At 41.4% G+C, this 27,364-nt stretch overlaps 1 protein-coding gene across 1 annotated transcript in view; it reads right to left on the minus strand.

Annotated features, from left to right (window-relative positions):
* The window catches only part of LOC124776613 (serine/threonine-protein phosphatase 6 regulatory ankyrin repeat subunit B-like), a 379,233-nt gene that overhangs the window by 41,211 nt on the left and 310,658 nt on the right, over window positions 1-27,364 (minus strand). The window contains exons 18-20 of the mRNA XM_047251691.1: window positions 26,505-26,924; window positions 15,997-16,287; window positions 14,191-14,481 (exon numbers count right to left, since the gene is read on the minus strand). Of these exons, the coding sequence (XP_047107647.1) occupies window positions 14,191-14,481; window positions 15,997-16,287; window positions 26,505-26,924 (1,002 nt within the window). The remainder of the gene's footprint in view (window positions 1-14,190; window positions 14,482-15,996; window positions 16,288-26,504; window positions 26,925-27,364) is intronic.

Consider the following 27,364-nt stretch of genomic DNA (forward strand, 5'->3'; position numbering starts at 1 on the left):
ATTCATATAATAGCAGTTTCAGCAGAGGTGGTCAAAATCTATGCTGACTAGTTTTTGCAGTGTTTGAGTGATTTCAGATTGCTTTCAAACATTCATCAAGTCCACAGTGTCCACATAATTAGGAAGCATACAGTTAAAACAGGTTTGTTGTCTGAGATAATTGGCACACACTTCCATTTAACCCTATTAAGACCAGAGTGTTCACAAAGAACCTCTCCTAACTTCTTAGGTAACCAGTTGTAATGATGAAAACTTTTCCATTTTTTGCTCAATGAGTTATTGTTGAACTAGAATTTGAATGAGAACATTTGCATAAATTTGTTGGGCAAACTGGCTGTGAAGAATGTGGAAAAAAAGAAAAAGTGTTTATTTAAATTTCTTAAGGATAGGGAATAAAACAAAGATACTAATGATGTCGACTTGTCCCAAGTGGTGTGTACATTACAAGATCCTGATGAAATAAAACAACCCTTTTGTTTTACAGTCCTGTTCTGAAAGTTCTGTAATTCCAATGGCATCTAATAAGTGATTTCGCGTAATACATTAAATCTCACAAAATTTATTATTCCATTTGTTTACTAGTAGGTCATGCTTGTCCAATATATGTTCACTAACTTTTGTGTTTACAAATGAAGCCATAATTAAGAAAAATAATGTAAGTATTGTTATCATTCAGTATTTTATATAATATGATGTATATGATGTAATAGACCTAGATGCAAGACCTGTCCCATACATCCTCCTACCACAATCTACTCCAGTCCGGTCACTAACATCACCTATCCCATCAAAGACAACCATTTTGCACTTTTCCTAATTTTCACACGAATTTGGGTGTATTTTTATGTAATTTTTTGGACGTAAGTCTACTTTCTTACGTAATTTTTCATATTTTTGCACCACCATGGGACCTTCCTCCGTCCATCTGCAACAATACAGAAATGTTTCCTTATCTCTGGCCAAATCCCAGTCCTACATACTGTTCTTGTGTTGTTGCTTGGCTCATGAAATGCCCCCTAATGGCCTTACCATCAAATTACCCATTTCTGGTTGCCACCCCTCCTTCCACAATGATCTCCACCTGTTCATATTCTGCCAATCCTTAGCCCTCACCAACATAGTCCTGCAAAACTATATCAACCAAGCCCAATCCCCCCTGCAGTACCTTCTCTCCATCCACAAAATTCTCCTGTTATGTAATCCCAAATTCCTGGAACTAATAACACACACTGAAACTCTTCCCCTGCACAAACTTGAGCAACATGCACAACGCCACCTCAAAAAGCTCTCCATCCTGCTCACTTCCTACTCCTGCCTCGGAGTACCACTGTCCACCACTTCTACAACAACCTCCAAACCTCCCCCACACCCCCTCATAGCTGACAGACCCTGTCTTGCAGACCTACTACACTTACCCCACCCTCCAAATCTCCCTCCCACCACCACACAGAACCCAAAACCTAATCAGACCCACAAGACAGTCATGAACCTTTCCTCCAGAAGCCTTTGTCCCACAGAAATATCAGTCCTTTCCAAAGGCCTCACCTTTTGCCCCAATCCCAAATTCAACCATGCAGGACTAGCTAAAGACCTTTTCTCCTTCTCCCGGTCCCTGCAGTGGAAACACTTTTTCGCCATCAACCCATCCAATCAGACTCAACCAGAGACCAATATTGAACATTGGCTAAGTCAGTTCACTGCTCCATCCTACAGTGATCCACCTCCACTGCCTCCAAACCACCCCTTGTTAACTTTCCAGAATTTCTTATCCTTGAACCTTGCCTCAACATCATTCCCCAAATCCCTCAACATGCATACTAACCTTACATCCGCAGAAAGAACTGCAGTTCACCATCTAAAAACTGATCCCAATCTTATAATCCTACCTGCAGACAAAGGCTCCACCACTGTTGTTTTGAACGGCAAGGATTATGTGGCAGAAGGACTCTGTCAGCCGTCAGATACTTCCACCTACAAACCATGCCACAGTGATCACATTCCAGCAATTCAGCATGATATCCAGTCACTACTCAAATCCTTAGGCCCATCCCAGAACCACTCCTCAGAGTCCATCTCTCTACTTACCCCTACCACTCCCCACACTCCCACCTTCTAAATGCTTCCTAAAGTCCATAAACCCAACCACCCAGGACGCCCCATTGTGGCCAGTTACTGTGCCCCCACTGAGAGAATCTCTGCTCTCGTAGACTAACACCTTCAACGTATTACCCAGAACCTATCCTTCTATATAAAAGATACCAACCGTTTCCTTCACCGACTCTCCACAGTCCCTATCCCTTTACCACACGGTGCCCTGCTCATCACTATTGATGCCACCTCCCTGTACACTAACATTCCTAATGCCCATGGCCTTACTGCTATCGAACACCACCTTTCCAGACGCCCTATAGATTCCAAACCAACAACCTCCTTCCTAGTCTTCAAGACCAACTCTATCCTCACCCACAATTACTTCTCCTTTGAAGGCATTACCTACAAACAAATCCACGGTACGGCTATAGGCACCCGCATGGCACCATCCTATGCTAACCTATTCATGGACCATCTAGGAAAATCCTTCCTAAAATCCCAGAATCCTAAAACCCTCACCTGGTTCAGATTCAAAATGGTTCAAATGGCTCTGAGCACTATGAGACTTAACATCTGAGGTCACCAGTCCCCTAGAAATTAGAACTACTTAAACCTAACTAACCTAAGGGTTTCACACACATCCATGCTCGAGGCAGGATTTGAACCTGCTACCATAGAGATCGCGCGGTTCCAGACTGTAGTGCCTAGAACGAATCAGCCACCCCGGCTGGCTGGTCCAGATTCATTGATGACATTTTTGCTATATGGATTGAAGGTGAGGACACCTTATTCACATTCCTCCAGAACCTCAACACTTTCTCCCCAATTTGCTTCACCTAGTCCTACTCAACTCAACAAGCCACCTTCCTAGATGTTGACCTCCACCTCAGAGATGGCTACATCAGTACCTCCATCCATATCAAACCTACTAACCACCAGCAATACCTCCATTTCGACAGCTGCCACCCATTCCATACCAAGAAGTCCCTTCCATACAGCCTAGCCACTCTTGCTTGTCACATCTGCAGTAACGAGCAGTCCTTCTCTAAATATACTGGGGTCTAGGGTCTCACTGAAGTCTTCACTGACCATAATTATCCTCCCATCCTTGTACAAAAACAAATCTCTCGTGCCTTATCTTTCCAGTCTCCCACCATCTCCCAAAGTTCCACAGTCCGGCCACAGAGGGGCATTCCCCTCATAACTCAGCACCATCCAGGACTAGAGCAACTGAATTACATACTCTGTCAGGGTTTCAATTACCTCTCATCGTGCCCTGAAATAGAAATGTCCTACCCACTATCCTTCCCACCCCTCCTACCGTGGTATTCCGCCATCCACCGAACCTACACAATATACTCATCCATCCATACACAACCCCTGATCCCAATCCCTTACCGCATGGCTCATACCCCTGTAATAGACCTAGATGCAAGACCTGTCCCATTCATCCTCCTACCACAATCTACTCCAGTCCAGTCACTAATATCACCTATCCCATCAAAGGCAGGGCTACCTGTGAAACCAGTCATGTGATTTACAAGCTAAGCTGCAACCACTGTGCTGCATTCTATGTAGGCATGAAAACCAACAAGCTGTCTGTCCGCATAAACGGCCACTGACAAACTGTGGCCAAAAAATAAGTGGACCAACCTGTTGCTGAACACGCTCCCAAACATGATACCCCTCATCTCAATTACTGCTTCAACGCCTGTGCCATCTCGATCCTTCCCATTAATACCACTTTTTCTGAATTGCACAGGTGGGAACTTTCCCTGCAGTACATCCTACATTCCCGTAACCCTCCTGGCCTCAACCTTCGTTAGTCACTGTCCTCACCCATCCAGCCCCCTCCTTGTTCCCATTCCAGCATTACACAGCCGTCATTTCACCGCCACACCCAGTCTTTTAATTTATTTTTATTTCTCTCCTTTCTGCTACTTACCCCCCCCCCCCCCCCCCCCCCCCCGACACACACACCTTCTCTCCTGCCCTCCGTCTAAACTGCAACACTTCACTGTCCACCACTCCCACCGTACTATCACTCCCCCTCCCCGCCCCAGCCTCCTCCTTACCCCCACCCAGTCAACACGCCCATCATGCACTGGTGCTGCTGATCGCAGTGTGGTTTCAGCTCTCTGAGACTGCAGATGTGTGTGCAAGTTGTGTTTGCTTGAGTGTGTGTGTGCGTGTGTGTATGTGTGTCTACTGCTGTGGCCTGAGCTCCCAGCTGATGCACATTGACAGTGCAGAAAGACACGTATATAGCTTCTTTTCTATGTTAACTTTGTAGATTCTTACTTAAATTGCATGTGAGTTTCATATAGGAGGTGTAAGTTTGAGTTTTAGTTACTGTAATCGTAAATTCAGGCAGATTGTAGTGCAGTTGTTAGGCATTTGTACAGGTTAGTTCATACATTCTTTGCGTGTTTCCCTTGCGTTACCCAGGCACGGACTCGTGTTTCAGTAACTGTTGTTCAACATCGATTAGAATGGACAGGGACTGTGATTGCTGTGTTCGGATGAGGGCTGAGTTGGCATCCCTTTGCTCACAGCTGCAGGTGGCGCTGACTTCAGTCACACAGCTTGAGGCTGTTGGCAATGGGCACCACTGTGGGGAGCTGGACTTGGGTATCATGGGGATGTCAACCTCGTCCCATCTGTCCCCAGATCGGTCTGCCACTGTGGTTGCCCCGGTTGCTGCCCGCAGTGGGGCTCTGAGCCCTCGCCTGTGGTTGATTGGGAGGTCATACCAAGGCGTGGCAGGCAGCGAAAGATGTCCCCGGAGGCTGATCAGAAAGCCTCCCCATGCATCTGACAAACATGTTTCAGGTACTGTCTCTGGCTGAGCCAGTTGCAGCTGCCTGCCCGGTTTAAGAGGATGATTCTCAGCCTTCAAGGTCTGGGCAATCGCAGAGGGTGGGCTTATTGGTAGTTGGGAGCTCCAATGTTAGGCGTGTAATGGGGCCCCTTAGGGATATGGCGGCTAAGGAGGGGAAGAAATCCAGTGTGCACTCTGTGTGCATTCCGGGTGTAGTCATCCCTGATGTGGAAAGCATCCTTCCGGATGCCATGAAGAGCACAGGGTGCAGCCAGCTACCGGTGGTGGCCCATGTCGGCACTAATGACGTGTGTCACTTTGGATCTGAGGAAATTCTCTCTGGGTTCCAGCGGCTATCTGATTTGGTGAAGGCTGCCGGTCTTGCTTACGAGATGAAGGCAGAGCTCACCATCTGCAGCATCATTGACAGAACCGGCTGTGGACCTTTGGTGCAGAGCCGGGTGGAGGGTCTGAATCAGAGGTTCAGACGGTTTTGCAACCGGGTTGGCTGCAGATTCCATGACTTGTACCATAGGATGGTGGGGTTTTGGGTTCCGCTGAATAGGTCAGGATTTCACTACACTCAGCTGGCAGCTACATGGGTAGCGGAAGCTGTGTGGCATGAACTGGGCAGTTTTTTAGATTAGAAGGCCTCGGAAAAGTACAGGGTGGGCTGCAATCTCAAAGGGTGCATGGCAAATACAGGACGTGCTTGGATCAAGGAACAGTCAGAATTGTAGTTGAAAATTGTTGTAGTTGTGCTGGGAAAGTCCCTGAGCTTCAACCGCTAATAGAAAGCACAGAAGCTGAAATTGTTATAGGTACAGAAAGCTGGCTAAAGCCTGAAATAAGTTCTGCAGAAATTTTTATGAAGTCTCAGACGGTGTTCAGGAAAGACAGATTAGGCAGAATTGGTGGTGGAGTGTTTGTGTCTGTCAGTAGTGGTTTATCTTGTAGTGAAGTCGAAGTAGATACTCCGTGCGAATTGGTATGGGTGGAGGTTATACTTAAAAGCCGAACTAAGCTAATAATTGGCTCTTTCTACCAACCCCAAGTTACTGAACAGTTCAGAGAAAATTTGAGTCTCATAACAAATAAATACCCCACTCATATGGTTATAGTTGGTGGGGACTTCAACCTTCTCTCAATATGTTGGCAAAAATACTTGTTCAAAACGGGTGGTAGGCAGAAAACATCTTCCGAGGTTGTCCTAAATGCTTTCTCCAAAAATTATTTTGAGCAGTTAGTCCACGAACTGAGAGATTCATACCTCATAAATTGGTAAGAGATGGAACTGATCCCCCATGGTACAAAATACAGGTCCAAATGCTGTTGCAGAGGCAATGGAAAAAGCATGAGAAGTTCAGAAGAGCACGAAATTCCAAAGATTGGCTAAAAATTTACAGACGCGTGAAATTTGGCACGGACTTCAATGCGAGATGCCTTTAATAGGTTCCACAATGAAACATTGTCTCGAAATTTGGTAGAAAATCTGAAGAAATTCTGGTTGTATGTAAAGTACACAAGCAGCAAGTCACAGTCAATACCTTCACTGCACAGTGCCGATGGTACTGTTACCGACGACTGTGCCGCTAAAGCGGAGTTATTGAATGCAGTTTTCCGAAATTCCTTCACCAGGGAAGACGAATGAAATATTCCAGAATTTGAAACATGAACAGCTGCTAGCATGAGTTTCTTAGAAGTAGATCGCTTGATATGGGCAAGTCTTCAGGTCCAGATTGTATACCGATTAGGTTCCTTTCAGATTACGCTGATACAATAGCTCCCTACTTAGCAATCATATACAACCACTCGCTCACCAATAGATCTGTACCTACAGATTGGAAAATTGCACAGGTCACACCAGTGTTTAAGAAGAGCAGTAGGAGTAATCCATCGAACTACAGACCTATATCATTGACGTCGATTTGCAGTAGGGTTTTGGAGCATATACTGTATTCAAACATTATGAATCACCTCGAAGGGAATGATCTATTGATATGTAATCAGCATGGTTTCAGAAAACATCGTTCTTGTGCAACGCAGCTAGCTCTTTATTTGCACGAAGTAATGGCAGCTATCAACAGGGGATCTCAAGTTGATTCCGTATTTCTAGATTTCCAGAAAGCTTTTGACACTGTTCCTCACAAGTGAATTCTTCCTCACAAGTGACTTCTAATCAAGCTGCGGGCCTATGGGGTATTGTCTCAGTTGTGCGACTGGATTCGTGATTTCCTGTTAGGAAGGTCGCAGTTCGTAGTAATAGACGGCAAATCATTGAGTAAAACTGAAGTGATATCAGGTGTTCCCCAGAGAAGCGTCCTGGGACCTCTGCTGTTCCTGATCTATATAAATGACCTGGGTGACAATCTGAGCAGTTCTCTTAGGTTGTTTGCAGATGATGCTGTAATTTACCATCTAGTAAGGTCATCCGAAGACCAGTATCAGTTGCAAAGTGATTTAGAAAAGATTGTGGTATGGTGTGGCAGGTGGGAGTTGACACTAAATAACGAAAAGTGTGAGGCGATCCACATGAGTTCCAAAAGAAATCCATTGGAATTCGATCACTCGATAAATAGTACAATTCTCAAGGCTGTCAATTCAACTAAGTACCTGGGTGTTAAAATTATGAACAACTTCAGTTGGAAAGGCCAAATAGATAATATTGTGGGGAAGGCAAGCCAAAGGTTGCGTTTCATTGGCACGAAACTTAGAAGATGCAACAAGTCCACTAAAGAGACAGCTTACACTACAATCGTTCATCCTCTGTTAGAATATTGCTGCGCGGTGTGGGATCCTTATCAGGTGGGATTGACGGAGGACATCGAAAGGGTGCAAAAAAGGGCAGCTCATTTTGTATTATCACGTAATAGGGGAGAGAGTGTGGCAGATAGGATACGTTGGGATGGAAGTCATTAAAGCAAAGACGTTTTTCGTCACGGTGAGATCTATTTACAAAATTTGTCACCAACTTTCTCTTCTGAATGCGAAAATATTTTGTTGAGCCCAAACTACATAGGTAGAAATCAGAGCTCGAACAGAAAGGTTTAGGTGTTCGTTTTCACTGCACGCTGTTCGGGAGTGGAATGGTAGAGAGATAGTATGATTGTGGTTTAATGAACCCTCTGCCAAGCACTAAAATGTGAATTGCACAGTAATCATGTAGATGTAGATGTAGACAAAGGCTTGACGGCCAAAAGCTATGAGTGTGTGAATCTTTTTAGTGTGCCTATCGCGACTCAGTATCTCCACTATATGGTGAATAGCAACTTTCCTTCTCTGGTATTGATATAAAACAAGGAAAACTTGATAGCTTCGGGTATTATCTTTTGATGAGCTGTAGTACAGAAGCGTGAGCGCACACTTGCACATGCATGCACACACACACATACACACACACACACACACACACACACACACACACACACACACACACACAAAAAAATCTCTCTCTCTCTCTCTCTCTCTCTCTCTCTCTCTCTCTCACACACACACACTTACATTAATGCTTCTACATTGTGCCACTTAAACTGATGCTATTTAGTGGCAGGTGGGCTAGTAGTGGGAAGGGGGAGGGGGGGGGGGTAATGTGGGAGGGGGTAGGTGGAGTGAGAAGGGAGGCAGGGAGAGGGACTGGGGGTGAGTTGCCAGCAGCCCACAGGGAGGCTTGTTTGTTGGCTACAAATGTGGAAGTGAGGGGTAGCGGGTATAGTTGCAGCAGCCAATGGGAAGCAGCATACACTGAGGGCAATGTGGGGTTGTGAGTTTGGAGGGTGTGACAGGACATAAGAAGGGGAATCTGTTTGGCAAAGGATGCAGGGACAGTGGGTAACCTAAGACTGAGGCCAGGAAAGTTACAGGAATGGAGGATGTGTTTAAGAGTGACTCCCATCTGCGTAGTTCAGAGAAGGTGGTTGTGGAGCGAAGGATCCAAATGGCTTGGGCTGTGAATCAGCCATTGAAATTGGTCATGTTGTGCTCAGCTTCATGCCATGGCAATAAGTGGTCAACTCTGTTCTTGACAACAGTTTTGCAGTGACCAGTCATCCTGGTGGCAGCTGGATGGTAGCCATACCAAAATAAAAGACTGTGCAGTGTTTGCAGCAGAGCTGATACATCACATGGCTGATTTTCCAGGTGGCCCTGCCTCTGATGGGGTAGGCTAAACCTGTAAGAGGACTTGAGGAGAACGGACTGCGTGGGGGGACTGGGTAGGTCTTGCACTTTGACCTACTACAGGGATATGATTCCTGTGGCAAGGGGTTTGGAGTGGGAGTGCTGTAGCAATGGACTAAGGTGTTGTGTAAGTAGAGTGGGTGACAGATCACCAGTTTAGGAGGGTTGGGAAGGATCTTGGATAGGATGTCCCTCATTTCATGGCAGGATCAGAGACAGTCAAAGAACCTGGTGAAGGATATGGTTCATCTGTTACAGTCAAGGGTGATATTGAGTGATGAGGGTGCCACTCCTTTTTAGCTGATTCTTGGGGGTAGTGGGAGGATTGAGGGTGTGTAGGATTACATGATGGGACATCTGTTTGTGGTTTGGGGGGTATTGCCTGTCTATGAAGGTCTTTGTGAGGGCTTCAGCAAATTGGGCAAGGGTATTCTCATCACTGCAGATAAGTCATGCATGGTTGGCTATACTGTGCTTTTCCTTTGAAGGGAAGGTTTACATACATAATTCACATCTCATCCACGGGCACCTGCATGGCACCCTCCTATGTTAATCTGTTTATAGGCTATCAATAGGAAACCCTCATAGCCTCCCAAAACTCCCAATCCCTATCTGCTTCAGGTTCATTAATGATATCTTCATGATCTGGACTCAGGGCCAAGAGACCCTGTCCAGATTTCTCCACAATCTTGGCACACTTTCTCCCATCCACTTCCACTGGTCATCCTCCACCTAATGTGCCACCTTTCCTGGATATTGACTTCCATCTCATTTATGGATCCATCGACACCTCCATCCACATTAAACACGTCAACCATCAACAGTACCTGTATTTTGATAGCTGCCATCACTTCCACACCAAAAAATCCATCCCACACAGTCTCACTACCCAGGGATGATGTATCAGCAGTTACAAGAACTCCCATGCCCAATATGCTGAAGACCTCACAAAAGAATTCAAAATCAGGCAACAGCCCCCCCCCCCCCCCTGCCCCCGCCCCAAACAGATTTTGCTTGCCACATCCTCACATACACCTAGCCCTCACACCACCCCCTAAGATTAAGCTACAAAGAAGTGTCCCCCTCATCACCCAGTATCACACTGTACTGGAAGAACTGAACCTATCCTTCATTAGGGCTTTGATTATCTCTCATCCTGCCCTGAAATGAGGGTCATAGTACTCAAGATCCCCCCCCCCTCCCCCCCCCCCCCCCCACCCTGTGCTCCCGCCCCCTAAAGTTGTGTTCCGTCATCCACAAAACCTATAAAACATCTTTGTGCATCCCTATACCACTCCCTCTTCCAACCCCTTGTCACATGAATCATATCCCTTGCCCAATCCACCCACCCAGCACCTCCCACTCCAATCCAGTCACAGACTTATCCTAGCCCATCAGAGGCCAGGTCTCCTATGAAAGCAGCATATCTTATACAAAGTCTGCCACAAACACTGCACAGCCTTTTATTTTGGTATGACTACCAAGGAGCTGTCCACCAGGATGAAAGACCACTGACTAACTGTTGCCAAGAACAATGTTGATCCCCCGTTGGCACAACATACAGCTGAGCCCACATCCTCAGTTTCAGTGGCTGCTTCACAAGCTGAGTTATCTGGATCCTACTCTCCACCACCAGCTTCTCTGAACTACACAGATGGGTGTCATCTTTACAACACATCCTCCACTCCATAATCATCCTGGCCTTAATCTCAGGTAACCCACTACCCCCACATCCTCCATCCAACAATTTTCCCTTCCTCCATCCTGTCGTCCCAATTCATGGACACCATTAGTGTGTGCCACTTCCCACTAGCCCCTACAACTATACCTGCCACCCCTCCCTCCATTCCTAGCAGGCAAACTGGCCTACCTGTAAGCCACTAGCCAGACATCTGCAGTCCATATCCCTGCCTCCCTCTGCTGTAACACACCCTACCCAACACTACTCCCACGACAAGCAGCCCATCTGCCACTAAATAACATCAATCTAGCCAGCACTAGGTAGGGGCATAGGCATTTGTGTGTGTGTGTGTGTGTGTGTGTGTGTGTGTGTGTGTGTGTGTGTTACTGTATTGTAGCTTATCAAAAAGATAATTCTGAAAGCTAGAAGTTTCCCTTCTTTTATATGTGCCTATCAACATCTCAATACTTCTGATTTCAGTCAGATGGATGTGTTATGTCTTTAACAATAAAATGTTACATCCATAATGCTTAATTGTCTTATTATATATTAATAATGGTATATCTGTTTAATGCCTGATATATTTTCATAAATGCTGTCCCTTGCACTTTTTTAATGACAAATGAACACAGCTTACTTCATTAAGCTTTGTATTTTGCTCAGATTAAGGTCTACCTATAAAAATTATAGCTTTTGGGTTTTTATTTTCATATTAACACTTCACTTTCAGTTGTACAAATTTTACATCTGTAACAATGGGATTACTCAGCTGTAAACAGTTTCTTCTCCCTAATCCTTTCCATATCATCTTTCCATTGCCTCTCTTCCCACAAAAATTTATCAGAATGAGGAAAAACAGCTGCCTGGTATACAGTATCTATGTGATCACCTTTGATGATGTTATTACAGCTGTGAGGAGTAGAATTACATATTTTCTGCTATGTAACAAGGTTAAAACTAACTCGCAGAGCTAATAAATGTTTTAGTGTAGTCATAATCAAAACTGAAGTAGCTTTGTAGAACAGTAATAGTGTGTTCTGCTACAGTGTACTTTAAAATTCACATGAGAATACATTAGTATGGAAAGACTCAAGAATCAATCTGTGACTGGTGTTTAGTACAGTATTTACAAACTTATTCTTGACATATTGTTTCATAGCCATAATAAATTTTTAGTATGAAGTTATTGTCCACTGTAGGTTGCAAAATCTATATTGCAATGTGCTATCAACCAGTGCAGAAATCATATCATTTTCATCCAAGTGCCTCATATCATATTGAATTTATATGTGTGAGACACCATTGTTTAATTACATAGTTTGTCAGATTCAGATGGATGACATATGTGGGACGTTTGGCTGAAGGCTTCCAACTTTTGATGACTGAAGTGTATGGTGACAAAATGATTGTATGAGGTGTGCAGAAAAGGTGCAGGAGTGTCTTCTATACAGCACCTCCAGCAACAAGATTCTTTACTCAGTAGTACAGCGAAGGAAATATATACATGCATATACACCTGTATGATTACATTATCTTGGTCAACTACACTGCACCAGCACTATAGCCTGACTGGAGAGAAGAGTTATTATACAAAGTATGTGCATGGAAAATCCAGGTGCAAGCCCCGTCCTACGCACCCATATTCCACTTCAGTCCAGTCACAGAATTATCCTACCCTATCAGAGGTTGGGCCACCTGTAAAAGCAGTCATATCACATACCAGCTCTGCTCTAATTTTGGCATGGCCTCTTAAGTAACAATGTCCACCTGAAAAAGTCTCCTCCACCAAACTGTCGTCAAGAGCAAAGCTGACCACTTGGTGATAAATACCCTGCTGGGTGCAACATGCTAGACTTCAGCAGTTGCTTCATGACCTGTGCCATCAGGATTCCCCTTCACCTCCCTCTTTCCCTCTTCCTAACCCCCCTCCCTCCCCTACCCCCAATTACCAGCTGAACTAAATAAATGGAAGTTGTTCTTACAACATCCCACAATGCTCCTCCATATCACTGAGCAGCATACACATCTGCCCCTGCCTTTGCCAGAGTGTGCACACTGATGAAACTTCCCAAACCCTTTGCACTTGCTGCCAATGCTTCCAGCACCCTTCCTTCAATACTGTTTCCCCCCTCCTGACCTCCTTTCTTCCTTAGAGCCTCCACCCAATACAAACCTTCGTTGTAGTGCTGATACAATGTAGTCGGCTGTGACAATTTAGCCATGAACAGTTATGTGTGTGTATGAATATTCTGGATTATTTAGCTTTGAAGAAGGACATAAACCAAAAGCTTAGCAACATTTTCAGTCTTGTTTATGTGCCTACTGACCACTTAATGCCTCAGTATATGGTGAGTTGTTAACTTTACTCCTTCCATAATGGTACCTCATTCTCACAACTTACTTTATTTTACCCTTTGTTAAAAACAGTAGCGCAGATTAAATTGTCTGATTTTGCCACTAATCTCAGGAAGGGAAAGTGCAACATGTGGGGGTCCCAAAATACAGGTACTGAGACTGCTCCTATCCTTGCCCTTTGAATGACTTTAAAGCATGCTCCAAAAACTGTAAGATTTGCTGATGAGTTAAGCACATTAATCAAGGATCCATCTGAACCTTACCAGATACAGCACAAATGATAACTGAAAAGGCATACAATTAGTTCACAGCAAACACTGTAAGCCTTTATCTCACATATATCGACATTACTAAGTTCCAAGAAAACACCCAAACCCACTGCCACCGTAAGTAGACATTGATATTCATATACTAAATGAAACAGTGTCTGTGTAATATCTTGGCATCTTAATTAATTTACATAGTTTCATAAAACACACTGCATCATTCAGTTCATATCATACTTAGTTTAGAATGTACTTAATTCAATATCAGTTAAAATCATACCTTAAAAGTGATAAAAAAATGCACCATCTGTCACCTGTCCCCCACGTTAGAATTCCGGTTTGTGTTCATTATTACAGTCACATCAGAAGAAATGCAAATATGACTTAATTAGAAATGGATCAGGACCTATTACTATACCCCTGAGTGTAAAACTTGGATATGCACTGCAGCATCAGGCCACCAGTGTGCTAAACTTCGTATATTATGCAAACAGCATCTGTCTGTGGCAGCCACCAGAGGCTGCCTGCTGTGGGCCACATTACTTGTGCACGCATCTCTGCATCTGCCATGCTGTCTACCAGAGCCCTCATCTTTATAATCACTGAACAGCAGGCTCTCACTCTCATATGATATTCATACTTGTTGTCAACATCTGCTTGTATCAGTATCTGGATTGTTTCTGTGTTTGTGTTTCTGGATGAAGAATGAACTCTGTTTCACTGGGGCCATGCTGTTGTTTGTGTCTTACAATACAATAAAAGAGTCTTTCTTTGGTGAGACTTGTGTAGTTTGAACTTACACCATGACTGCCATGATCCATTGCTTCTTCCAGGGCTGTCTTCCCAGAGTGATTTTTCACATTTATACTCGCGCCTTTCCTCAGCAGTAAATTGACTGCATTACTGCTACCAACAGCAAGCATCAGTGGAGTTTGGCCATCGCTGTCCTGTTCATCAATGCTTGCTGCCTTTTTCAGTAACAGCTCCAGACCTTCCACACTGTGTGCCTTGGCTGCCCAGTGCAGGGGTGTTCGACCAGTGACATCCTTCAATGTGACATCTGCTCCAGCCGCAACCAAGGCCTCCACTACCTGAAAATGATTTTCATTTAATTCTTACCCTGAATACATCAACTGAAGTACCACAAGTTTCATAATAATTTAAAGTCAACTGATAAGTTAAACATGTGAACATTCCTCTTTCCCTCAAGTTCACAACATGTTATTAGAATTAGCACTTGTAGACACAGTGAAAATTTTTGACGATGTCAACTGGAATACATTTTTTGAAATTCTGAAGCTAGCAAAATAAAATGCAAGATGCAGAAGATTATCTACAAGTTGTACAGAAACCAGACTGTAGTTGAAACAGACAAAGGATATGAGAGGGAGACAGTAGCTGAGAAGTGAGTGAGACAAGGCTATAGCCCATACCACATGCTGTTAAAACTGTACATTCAGCAAGTAGTAAAGGAAATCAAAGAGAAATCTGGAATCAGAATCAAAATTCAAGGAGAAGAAAAAAAAAATTAAGGGTTGCCAATGACTTTGTAATCCTATCAGAGATGGCAAAGGTCTTGGAAGATCTTTGAATGGAACAGATTGTGTTTTGGGAAAAGGATATAAGATGAATGTCACAAAAGGTAAAATGAGGGTAATGGAGTGTAGTGAAATCAAGTTAGGTAACCTTGAGGAAGATAAATTAGGAAATAATACACTAAAGGTAGCAGAGAAGCTTTGTTATTCAGGCACAAAAATAACTGACAATAGCAGAAAAAGAGAGACTATATAATGAAATATCATTAAAGACAAAGATAACTATTTTACCATCTTAGTGCAGAGCTAAGTGTTTCAAAGTATTTCTGAAAGTATTTATCTGGAAACTTTTATATCAAAGTGAAATATAGGTGACTAGCAGTCCAGACAAAAAGGGAACTGAAGGTTTTGAAATGTGGTGCTACAGGATAACGACAAACATTAGATGGCTAGATCAGATAGCTACTGAAGAAATATTGAAACAAACTGGGGAAGTGATAATGTTAAGGAAAACTTGATCGTAAGAAGGGATTGTTGGATAACACATAGTGAGGCATCATGGAATAGTCAATTTGGTTATGAAGAGAAGTAAACCAGCCTCCAGACTGAAGACCACAACAACAACAAATATTTAGATATTTACATTTACAAGACAATATACCATGCAATAAGTGTGAGTATGATAACAGAAATTTCTGGATGGAGTATTCCTAGAACCCTGTGTGTAATGCTTGGGCCACTGGCATACTACAATTTGTAAACTGCACTGGCCATCCACCACATGACTCCTGGACACCATACAGCATTTTCTGTGCCATTTCCAGAGCCCTCCTCTTTATAAGCACAGTGCAGCAACCGATCACTCTCATACTGTGTTGTCACTTATTGTCAGAAACTGCTTGTATCAGTGCCTGGATTGTTTCTATGTTTGTGTCCACATTCTCAAGTGTTGTTTACTTGCACATGGATGAAGAACAAACTCTGGTTCACTGTGGCCATGCTGTTGCCTCAGTCTTACAGTACAATACAAGAGTCTTTTTCTTTGGTGAGAATTGTGTAGTTTAAACTTACACCATGACTGCCGTGATCCATTGCTTCTTCCAGCACTGTCTTCCCAGAGTGATTTTTCACACTAATACTCACACCTTTCCTCAGCAGTAAATTGACTGCAGTACTGCTACCAACAGCAAGCATCAGTGGAGTTTGGCCATCACTGTCCTGTTCATCAATGCTTGCTGCCTTTTTCAGTAACAGTTCCAGACCTTCCACATTGTGTGCCTCAGCTGCCAAGTGCAGGGGTGTTCGACCAGTGACATCCTTCGATGTGACGTCTGCTCCAGCTGCAGTCAAGACCTCCATTACCTAAAAGGGTCTTTCTTTTAGATTTACTTTCATTTAATTCTTATCCTCAATACATCAACAGAAGAATCAAAACCTTCATAATAATTTTAAATCAACTGATAAGTTAAACATGCAATTACTACTTTTCCCCTCAAGTTCACAACATGTTATTCGATTTAGCACTTTTAGACCTGGAAAAAGCTTTTGGCAATGTTGACTGGAGTACACTCTTTGAAATTCTGAAACTATCAAAATAAAATACCGAGTACAGAAGATTATCTACAAGCAGTATAGAAACCATGCTGCAGTTGAAACAGTCAAAGGAAATAAGAGGAAGTGAGTAGTTGAGGAGTGAGTAAGACAAGATTGTAGCATATTACCGAGGCTGTTGAAGCTGTTCATTCAGCAAGCAATGAAGAAAATCAAAGACAATCTTGAGAAGGTTTGCTGATGGCATTGTTATTCTATAACATATGGCAAAGGCCATGGAAGATCATTAAATGGAATGGAAAGCATCTTGGGAAAAGGGTATAAGATGGATAATAACAAAAGTAAAACAACAGTAATGGAATGTAGTAAAATAATGTCAGGTGGTGCTGAGGGAGATAGATTAGGAAATGAGACACAAAAGGTAGTAGAGAAGCTTCGCTATTTGGGCACCAAATTAACTGACAATGGGAGAAGAATAGAGGATATAAAATGCAATGTCAATAAAGAAAAAGATAAATATTTTAACATTCTAATGTAAGTGTCAGTCTAAGTTCATGAAGTATTTTCTGAAAGCATTTATCTAGAAAACTTTACATCAAAGTGAAATGTACGTGATTAGCAATCCAGACAAAAATGTGTTGCTGCAGAAGAATTGCTGGAGATTAGATAGGTAGATGTGATAACTACTGAAGAGGTACTGAAGCAAATTGAGGAAGTAATAATGTTATGGAAAACTTGACTGAAAGAATAGATGATGCACAGACAGGGGCACCATGGAATAGCCAATGTGGTTAGGGACAGAAATAAATCAGTCTTCAGAGTGAAGACCACAACAAAAACAAATATTTAGATATTTACATTTACAATTCAATGTATCATGTAACAACTGGTAGTGTAACAGAAATATCTGGATGGAGTACTGTTATAACCTTGTATGTAATACTTGGTTACACATTCTGGCAAAAAGCCACTGGTCCGAAAAACTGAATATTCCAATGATGGAAACTGTGTGGGCTGTCTGTCAGAGGCCACCTGCTGGAGCCACAATATTAGTGCACACAGCACGACATCTGTCATGCTGCCTACTGGAGCCCTCCTCTTCACAAGTGTAGTGCAGCAGGCATTCACTCTCATATTGTGTTCATACATATTGTCAGCAACTTCTTGTATCAGTACCTTGATTGTTTCTATGTCTGTTGTACATGTTCTCAATTGTTGTTTGCTTGTATGTGGAAGAAGAATAAACTTTGTTTCATTGTGGCCATGCTGTTGTTTGTGCCTTACAGTAGGGTACAGTTGGTGGCAAGTATGGTGTTCACTTCCATGTGTTCAGTCTATTTGGTTGTTCCTTCAATTCTTCTGTCCATGGTGGTAGTGCTCTGATCTCTCTTCGACCATCAGCAGCTTCTTATGGTTGCAGTTACAAACTTGTGAGCCACACTGACAGTGGGGCTTCCACACTGTTGGTATATCTGCCACCCTTTCCTCCTTATGAAAATGCAGCCAATTACTGGGAGGTGTACAAGATGTGGCTTCAGGAACTCTTCCTTGCTTTTAATGTCACTGATGCAAACATGTGTAAGGTTTTGTTCCCTTCTTGGACTTCTCTTCAGATTTAGTTGTTGTGACAGCTAGCCACCCTCCAGGGTACTGTGCTGCTTTTGCTCATCAAAACGCATAAATTATCACTGTAAACACTGCACGCCATTGCAGTGCATCTAGAGTTCTATCATTATCATTAACAGCCCAACCAGTCCTACCAGGCTTGGGTGGCCGAACACCATGGCATCAGCCACAAATGTCAGGTTGTTATTGATGCTCATCATGGTCCAATTAAAGAGAAGTACTTACTATCTTCAGCAGTGGACAGGTTGAGGTAAGCGTCTGAAAATGTGTTCTTCTAAAGAACACAAACAACATAAGTGACATTTAGAGAACCAGCATTTGAGGCTGACTGCAGTACAATTTTACTGCCACCAACTTACATTTCGCGGAAAGACCACATGAGATAAGAGAGATTAGGGCTCGTACAGAGGCATATAGGCAGTCATTTTTCCCTCGTTCTGTTTGGGAGTGGAACAGGGTGTTGTGGTACAAGGTACCCTCCGCCATGCACCGTATGGTGGATTGCGGAGTATGTATGTAGATGTAGATGTAGAGGTGACATACATGTCCCTAACTGTGTGTGTGTGTGTGTGTGTGTGTGTGTGTGTGTGTGTGTGTGTGTCCATCCCTGTTACGTGCCTGAGTTACTACAGGTGAATAATGAGTGTTGGACAGGTCGCGTGCTACTGTGACCAGCTGTGTCCTCGTGCCATGGCAACGGCTGTGGGTCCGCCACTGCTGCCTCAGTCTCTTCCTATGGTGTACCAGCCTTGTGAGGCATCTCTGCTGTTGGGGTGGACCCACCCTCCTTGTGGATGTATTTACTTATGGATTTCATGTATCAGGTGCATTTATTCCACAAACATGTCTATACCATGATCTTCCTGTATCATCAACCAATGCATTTAAATTATGCAACCCATTTTATTTACAGTTAATTGATGCCAGTACATAGCTATTGTATCTTCTCATGAGACTAACATTTTACTTTGTCTAAATGATATTACATGGACTGTATAATAGGAGTCTCTGGAATGTGTATAGAAGTTAAAGACCTACCATTTATTTAAGTAAAATGCTACTGAATTACTTTTTTTGGACTTCAGTGCAAAAATTGATGGCATTTATTTTAAAAGCCCCTGTTGAGTTGACTTACAGCAGTTTCATTAATTAACTGTTCAACATACAGGTTGGTTTTGGTTCAAGTCCGTAAGTATAATAATGATTTAGAAAACTGGCTGAGACAAAATAAAAGCTGACATCACAAAAGCCTTTAATCAATATTTGTATTGAGAATCAACTGTCAATATATTATTTTTTTGAAGAGGTCATTGGAGGATATTCTACAGAAGCTACAAATATTTTTTTCTTTCTTTCATTTACAGGTGCACAGGACTAATTTGTGTACATTTTCTTCACAAATCTTACTTTTAGATATTAGTATTCAGTCTTTTGACTGGTTTGATGTAGACCACCGAAATTCCTCTCCTGTGCTAACCTCTGCATCTAAGAGTAGCACTTACATCCTGTCTGCTGCCAGTAGCTGAGTAGTCAGTGCAACAGAATGTCAATCCTAAAGGCCCGGGTTCGATTCCCGGCTGGGTCGGAGATTTTCTGCACTCAGGAACTAGGCATTGCGTTGTCCTAATCATCATCATTTCATCCCCATTGATGTGCATGTCACCGAAGTGGTGTCAAATCGAAAGGCTTGCACCTACCGAACGGTCTACCTGATGGGAGGCCCCAAGTCACACGACATTTACATGTTATGCTTATCCATTACAGATATTTTAGAACCATGACTGTATATTGAATGTAAATAAGCTATACAGAACTGCAACCAGTAACTTTTTTGAATAATTATGTTTTATTCCGTGAACCGGTTTTCGAACCTTTTCAGGTTCATCTTCAGATGGTTTCAGGAAGTTACATCATTGCTGGTAGTTGCATAATGCTAGGTGCTGGCTCTAAGGCAGGAAGATGGGTCACACTTTAATGTATCACCATGACTATAGCTTATCTGTCGATATGTATGTAAATTTTGTTTTTACTTACTGCGACAGTAAAGGTGGCTTTTTTCGGTGTTTGTCCGTTTGTCTGCCTCCACTTTGGTGTCCTGATCACAGTGTCCACATCCATAGCGACCTATTCAATATCCTCATAAACTTTCTCTATATCTTAACTGAACTATAATTGTTGGCACTGGTTTTCTGCCTATTCTGATGAGAACAACCCTATCATTGAAATGTTCACAGTAGCTTACTCTATGCCCTACTTTTCTATTCATAAAGAATCCTACTTCTATCATACAATTTTATTCTCGATTAATATTACCCTACATTCATCTGATCAGAAACCCTTGCCTTCTTTCCATTTCACTTCACTGATCCTCACTATATCTAGATTGAGTTTTTGCATTTTCTAGCTTTCCTACCATATTTAAACTTCTGATATCCCATGCTCCAGCTCACAGAATGTTATCTCATCATTGGTTATTCCACCTTTTTCCCACCGTTACCTTCCCCTTGACAGTCCCCTCTCAGAGATCCAAATGGGGGACTAATATGGAGTCTTTCTCCAAAGGAAAGGTCATCATGACACTTTTTAAATTATCAGGCCATATAGATACACATTGTGTGTCTTTAATGCAGTGATTGCCTTCTGTATCCACATGTTGTTGATTATTGCTGATCCTTCTGCCTTTTAGGAGCAGTTTCCCTTCCCATGGGCAAGAGATTGCTCTGAAACTCTGTCCAATCATCTGCCCTCATTGACAAGGCCATTGCCGGAACGAGGTTTACTTCTTATGCTGGAAGGCTTCAGCTGCCACTATCAATGATTTTTATTCAAAATTTAAGTAGTGGCTGGGTTTGAACTTGGGACAGAGTACTTTTGATAACTAGTCAAAAATGATACCCCTATACCATGGATCACTTGCCTTTATTAATCCCGTAAGCTTCACATTCCATTAAGTACTGATCTATGAAGTTTGTCCTGTAGAGATGAAATTTCCACACTCCCTTCATTTAGGATCTTAGTGCTAGGCCTATTTCAATTTTCCTGCCTGAAACAGGGTGTTGATATTTAATTTCTCAGAGAAATATTTAAGTTTTGCTAGTTTCTCAAAAATCCTATTTCTAAAAAGGTCAGATTGGCCTGCATGTTGGTTTGAGTTCTTCGTAATCCAATACACTGCTTCATCTGCTGTTGCTTCTCCTTGTTTCCATCATGCATAGTCACTGAAGGTATCTGGGAAATGCATTTCTGCATTCCAATAATTATGAGTAAGCCCTCTTCTATTGCTTTTTTTCTTTTCATTTCTTTCAGTCTTTCTATTATACTGTTGTTGGATTCTCTTCATATATATACTCCATCTTCACTTCTCATCCTCTACTTTCCTTCTATTTTTAGATCTGGGCCAAACGTCTTTCAATAACAATGGAATTAACAATGATTGCTGATATTCACACTGGCAATGTGTTACTTAGCAATACTTTGTTTTCTTTTTATTTAAAATTTCTTTCCTCAGAAATTATTTTCACCATCAGCTATGCCAAACTTTTGTTTCAACAGAAATACACTTGTTCTTGTTGAATTTTTAGGTTTCCCCAAATTAATTAAATGAACATATTATTAACTAAATGTTCCATCATCACTGAGCCCAGAAACTTATCCATTTTGTCACCTACACAGTTTTCAGTAACAACTGAGAAAGAATAATATTCTTCAATTTTGTTTGTTTCCGATGAGTTTATTTCATGATTTTGTGGTAATTCTGCATTGTACTGTTCTCTAATATTATTCTCCATCTGTAGTATGTGGTTTTCAGCCATAACTTATTGTTTGCAGCTAAAATACCACACAATTAGATTTTTTAGACACAAACGCCATGTACCACACAATTTCTTTAAATGAATTTACAATTATTTTCCTTTGCTCCTTCATCTAACTGTCTGTCTTTCACAAAAGTCAATTTCTGTTAGACACATGAGGGTGTCTCAAAACTGTAACCACAACTTCATATTCTGCATGTATTGTTACTAAAAAAACTACAAATGATAGCCATTTCCTCAAAGTTAGCATCTAGTGTTCTGTCTTTTCTGGTATATTTCAGCTCAAAACTTTCAGTTAATAATTCCCAGAAATTGTAATCAGTTTTGTTGTTGTTACCATGCTCCATGTACTTCTACATTAATTATTTGTGTTTTTTGTATTTTATACTTCACTGAATTTATGTGATATTCACCCAGTAGGACCTTCTTCTGAGCATATTGTCCACTTGTGTTATCTTAACTAGATCCCCACAATTTCCATGAAGTGGCTTCCAACAGAACTTGATAGCTTGAGTTTGCTTCAGAGAGTTGTCGCATAGTTCCAGCTGCTTAAATTTGTGCCATCTAATAAAATATTCTACATTTCCTGTGCTAATGTTTTAGGTTACATGCACTAGTATAGTTGGTTACCCCTATGTTATTACTTCACACTATTAAGTGGGAATAGTCCCATAAACTGCTGCGAGGACATAACGAAAGCCTCAGTTTGACAAGTGACAACAATATTTACAAATCATCTCCTAACTAACCAGCATAACGTAGAAAATGATGACAAAAGATCTTACAGAGGAAAGGAATTCTTGCAGATATAACTTGATTTTTATGTTTCATTTTGCCACCACTGGTACAGGGGGAAGTCTCATAACACATCTTCTTTGGTCATCTTCCTACTGTTAAAGACTTGATAATGATTTGTTAATTTAAGTACACAAAACTGCCACAACCAGTTTCAGATCTCTTCATATTTACTGACTGACAACTTTATCCTTTTGAAGATTAGCCCCCCCCCCTCCCCCTCCCCTCCTCTCTATTAAGCCCCCAGCCCCCCTGTCTCTGTGCTCATCTCATCTCCTCTTCCCCTCCCTTTCTCTGCTTTCTCTGCCCATCCCCTCCTCCCCTCTCTCTGTCCATCTTCTCCTTCTCCCACTCTTCCATCTCCTCCTGTCCCCTCTCTCATCCACTTCCTCTTCCACCTCTCTCTGTCCATCTCTTCCTGCCCCCTCTCACTGTCCATATCCACCTTATCTCTGACCATCTCCTCCACCCCTTTCTGTCAATCCACCTCCTCGTCCCCCTTCTTTGTCCATCACCCCATTACCACCCCATCTCCACCCAAATGGGAGAGTGGTGGTTTTCACCTTCACAGTATTTCTTTCCTTATAGTAAGTAACAGGTGTACCAATTCTGGCTGAATTTGATTCAGGGACTTAGGAGGAGTTGTTCAACATACACACATGTGGTATATATTGCACACATGATTGTCAGATTCTCTTCTGTTTTACACCATATGATGCCACAGAGAATGCTAAATTTATCTGTAGTATTTGGCAATATGGCTTGATCTTATGTCCTGAAATACATTGACAAAATTCTTAGTTCAATGCAGTGCTCAGTGACACAATGAAGAGCACAGATAAGAGACAAGTTGCACTCATACTTTTTAAGGTATTGCAAGTCAAATCAATAAAGGATATAAATACCAAAAGCTTGTTTTTGGACACTTTTATGTCACCCCTTCTCATCCACACCCTGACCCCTAGTGGTAGTGCAGGGTTTCCCTCCCACAGTGTTTCTATAAAAATAATAAGCCACATAACTAACAAATTTAGTTGAAATTGTCCAAGATATTCCTTTTCATTCCTGCACCTATGGAATGTAAATGGTTCTTAATCCTATAGTGCTTTTTCCAAGATAGTAAGTAACCAGTACTCCCCAAATTCTTTTAAGAATCAAACTTCCTGGTATAAAACAGCTTCAAACTTCTGATCTATTTACCAATGAGTTAATGTGCTACATATATTCCATGTTATGCTTGTAAGCAAAAAAAAAAAAAAGTTTAGAAAATGTTTAAAATTATGTTTAAAGTGCATTGGAAGTCACTAAGGGCTCTTGTTATCAAACACTGCATGAATATAGTCTGGATAAATTGTGTTCCATTTTAAGGAAGTGGAGGTCGTTCATGCCTCTCATGCCAATAAGACATGTCGAAACCTACCTTGAAATATTTTATACAGGAAGAAGACAATGAAAGAAATACACTGCCAAAAGTTTAGCTGCTAAGAGGCACTGCAAATATTTTGTGAAGTTACACATTTTTGCCATGCAAAGAACAGCTTATAACAGCAGATTGCACAGCTCTGTCCGCCCAGCATGAGACTCAGCGAATCACTCCTGCAGCACTGCGTAGCCATGGACCACTCAGAAGTGCCCAGACAGAGGCTGCGGGAGAGGGATGGAAATTATATAAAGTTGGCATCCATCGGGGATCAATCAGGCACCAAGATCACCTGAAGATGGCAAGAAGTCGCCTTGTCAAAATATCACGCCTTTTGGACGGCGCTACCCGGCCGAATACCCGAGAAATTTTCAAGATTTCTGTGTGCTGGGAAAACCTCAGATCACATACAGTGATTCTCACTTATGTGGTAACATTTTGGCAGTCAAACACAGACTGTTAGTTACATTATGTTTATTTTTGGACTACATAGACTTCTGGCTTCTGACTGACTTACGTTTTGTGCACCACACTTATTTATAGATGCACATAATATGGAAAATTACAATTTGTTGAAATACAGAGCTATTACATTTCATATATTAACATGAAAATCAGGAAAAATAAAAAGGAACATAAACAAAATGACAGTAACATAATTTTGTTTAAATGACAGTACAAATAGAAAGTGGGGAAATCATTGGTACTACAGTTCATAGTGAAAGGGGTTTCCCAAAATTTGCTAGAAATTCTTTGGGAAGTGAAAATTTCTGATTGAAATAATTAACAATCTAGCAAGAAATTTTAGTGAAAATTTGCATTTTTTGAAAAAGATAAATCAGGCTGTAAAACTATGGTACTGAATTTTGGAAAGCAATTAGATTTTATGACTGCAGCATCCTAAAAATAAAAATTTTATATACAAATAACTTTTGAAGTACAAAGTTTTCGTAAACAGTAAAATGTTTGTTGAAAAGAGGAGAATGGGGGTATTCTAATAAAGTATAATGAGAAGCAGAGAATGAAGGTTTTCAAATAAGCTATATCACATTAGAAAATTACAACTTTTTGCTCATAAAATATTTTTACCTTCATATGGTTTGCATGTATAGTATTTCTTTCAAAAAAATATTTCTGGTGATCTAAATATGCCATCATCATCAGTAAAGATGAAATTACAAAGTGAATGATAAAGGTTTATGAATTCCAGCATGAATAAGATCCTGGATATCTTTAGTAGCTATTGTATATGTATTATTAACAAAGCAAGATGAGAAAAAAGAATACTGATATCAGGAGTGGTATAAAAACAAGTCAGATAGTCCCACCTTCCCCTATTACAGCTCTTGAATGAAAAATATTTCCCATTATCTTTCTTTCTTTCTTTGGTATTTAAGATCTCTATTGTAACACATCTCAAAACTGCTCTCATTCAGAGAATACATTTATACATTATTCAGCTTCTCCTTAAATATTATTACTGAGAAATATGCTGAAGTTATGCTGAAGAGAAGATATGCTGAACAGAAGGCAGTCATCCAGAAGAACTCAGCTGTTGGATAAATTCCTTCTTCAGAGTGCTAATAAAATGCTCACACACATAGTGGCTGATCTTTCCTGGCATGGCAGCTTGACTGAACAGTGTCCTTGGCCGACTTGAGTGGTGGGAGCATAGAAGATACACAAGTTGGGAGACGAACAACTGCAGGAGAGAAAGTTAAGGGTGTTAGGAAAGATTGTGTTGATATGTAACATGTACATACACACAAAGCAAATTGATGGTGCCATTACAGAGGGGCAAGAGGCCAGCCCAGAGAGGCAAGACACCAGCCCAGAGAGCTGCTGGGAAAAGGATTAGGATAAAATTGCAGGGAAAACTATAGGATTCAGTGTGAGATGAAAGTATAAGGAAGAGATAATTTCACTGAGGCAGATAAATAAAAACAAATCATGAGGACTGAGGGTGGCATGAAGGTAGATAAATGAAGTGACGACAGGAGTAGGAGAGGAGATACATGAATAGCTAGAAATAGTACAGATTGTGGCTAGTAGATTTTCAGGAATGAAGAATATGTCACAAATATTGTTCAAATATCCAAAATTCAGAAAGTCAGAGGTGTATGAGTTGATATCACACTGACCAGTTGTGGAGCAAGCTGCACAGCATAATGTGATTCAGACTCTATGTGTAGGTGCTTGTTATCTGTTTGAAGTCAATTTTCAGTGACTGCTTAGAAATTTTATCTACCTTTCCTAAACTGCTCTCAGTTTCCCTACAGTACCTATCCTTATTTACATAACAGTTGTTGTTCTACAAATTAATTTTAATTTCATAAAATTATGCTTATATCAAAAACTACTAGTACTGACTGTACCTTCACATCGCCGACACTAGCTGCGGTGTGCAGAGGCATTTTCCCATTGTTGTCCATTGTAGTGGGACTTGCTCCTTCTGTCAACAATATCTCTACTTCACCGTGTGTAGAGTGCGATTTACTACCGCGCTCCACAAGCATTGCTAGTGCTGTCTGTCCTTCCACATTCCTCTCATCTACAGACACCAGATTCCTCTTTAGGATATGCTCTATGCTGATCAGTCTATTTCTACGACTTCTAGCAGCAAAGTGTAGAACTGTATTTCCATGGCTGTCACAGCCCCATGTTGATGGCCACTTTTCCACAAGATAATCAATGGCTGTAGTGTCCCCAAATTGCGAAGCCTTATGTATGATTTGCTGACCATCTTTATCACTTGCTATTAAATTAGCTCCAGCATCAAGCAGTAATTGTGCAGCCTACAATAAACAGAAGTTTTTAACATTAATACATTTTCATTTATTGATTTTCTTTAACTGGTAGACTTTAGTTTAATTACATTAGTTGAATGCAAAGACACAGTAAAATTTCATGATTTAATCCAGAAATCTGGGTTTAATCCCTCCCGTGTGCATTAGAGAAACATTCCAATCAGTAACCTGCAGATAATATTTTTACAAATTACCAATCTGACGATACAAGGAATTTTTGTCTAGATCTAAGAATATCTGATCATTCTGCTTTGTATATAGAGTGCCAAAAATCAGAATCCTATATGACAAGGAATTTTAGTAGAGAAATAAATAAATTCAAACAGACAGTGAAATCTCTTTTAATAAAAGACTGCTTTTGTACCATCCAGGAATATCTGGAATCAAAATTGTCTTAGTGCATGATAACGTATCAAAGCTGAATGTTG

Source organism: Schistocerca piceifrons, chromosome 1, assembly GCF_021461385.2.
Source record: "Schistocerca piceifrons isolate TAMUIC-IGC-003096 chromosome 1, iqSchPice1.1, whole genome shotgun sequence".
Taxonomy (NCBI): domain Eukaryota; kingdom Metazoa; phylum Arthropoda; class Insecta; order Orthoptera; family Acrididae; genus Schistocerca; species Schistocerca piceifrons.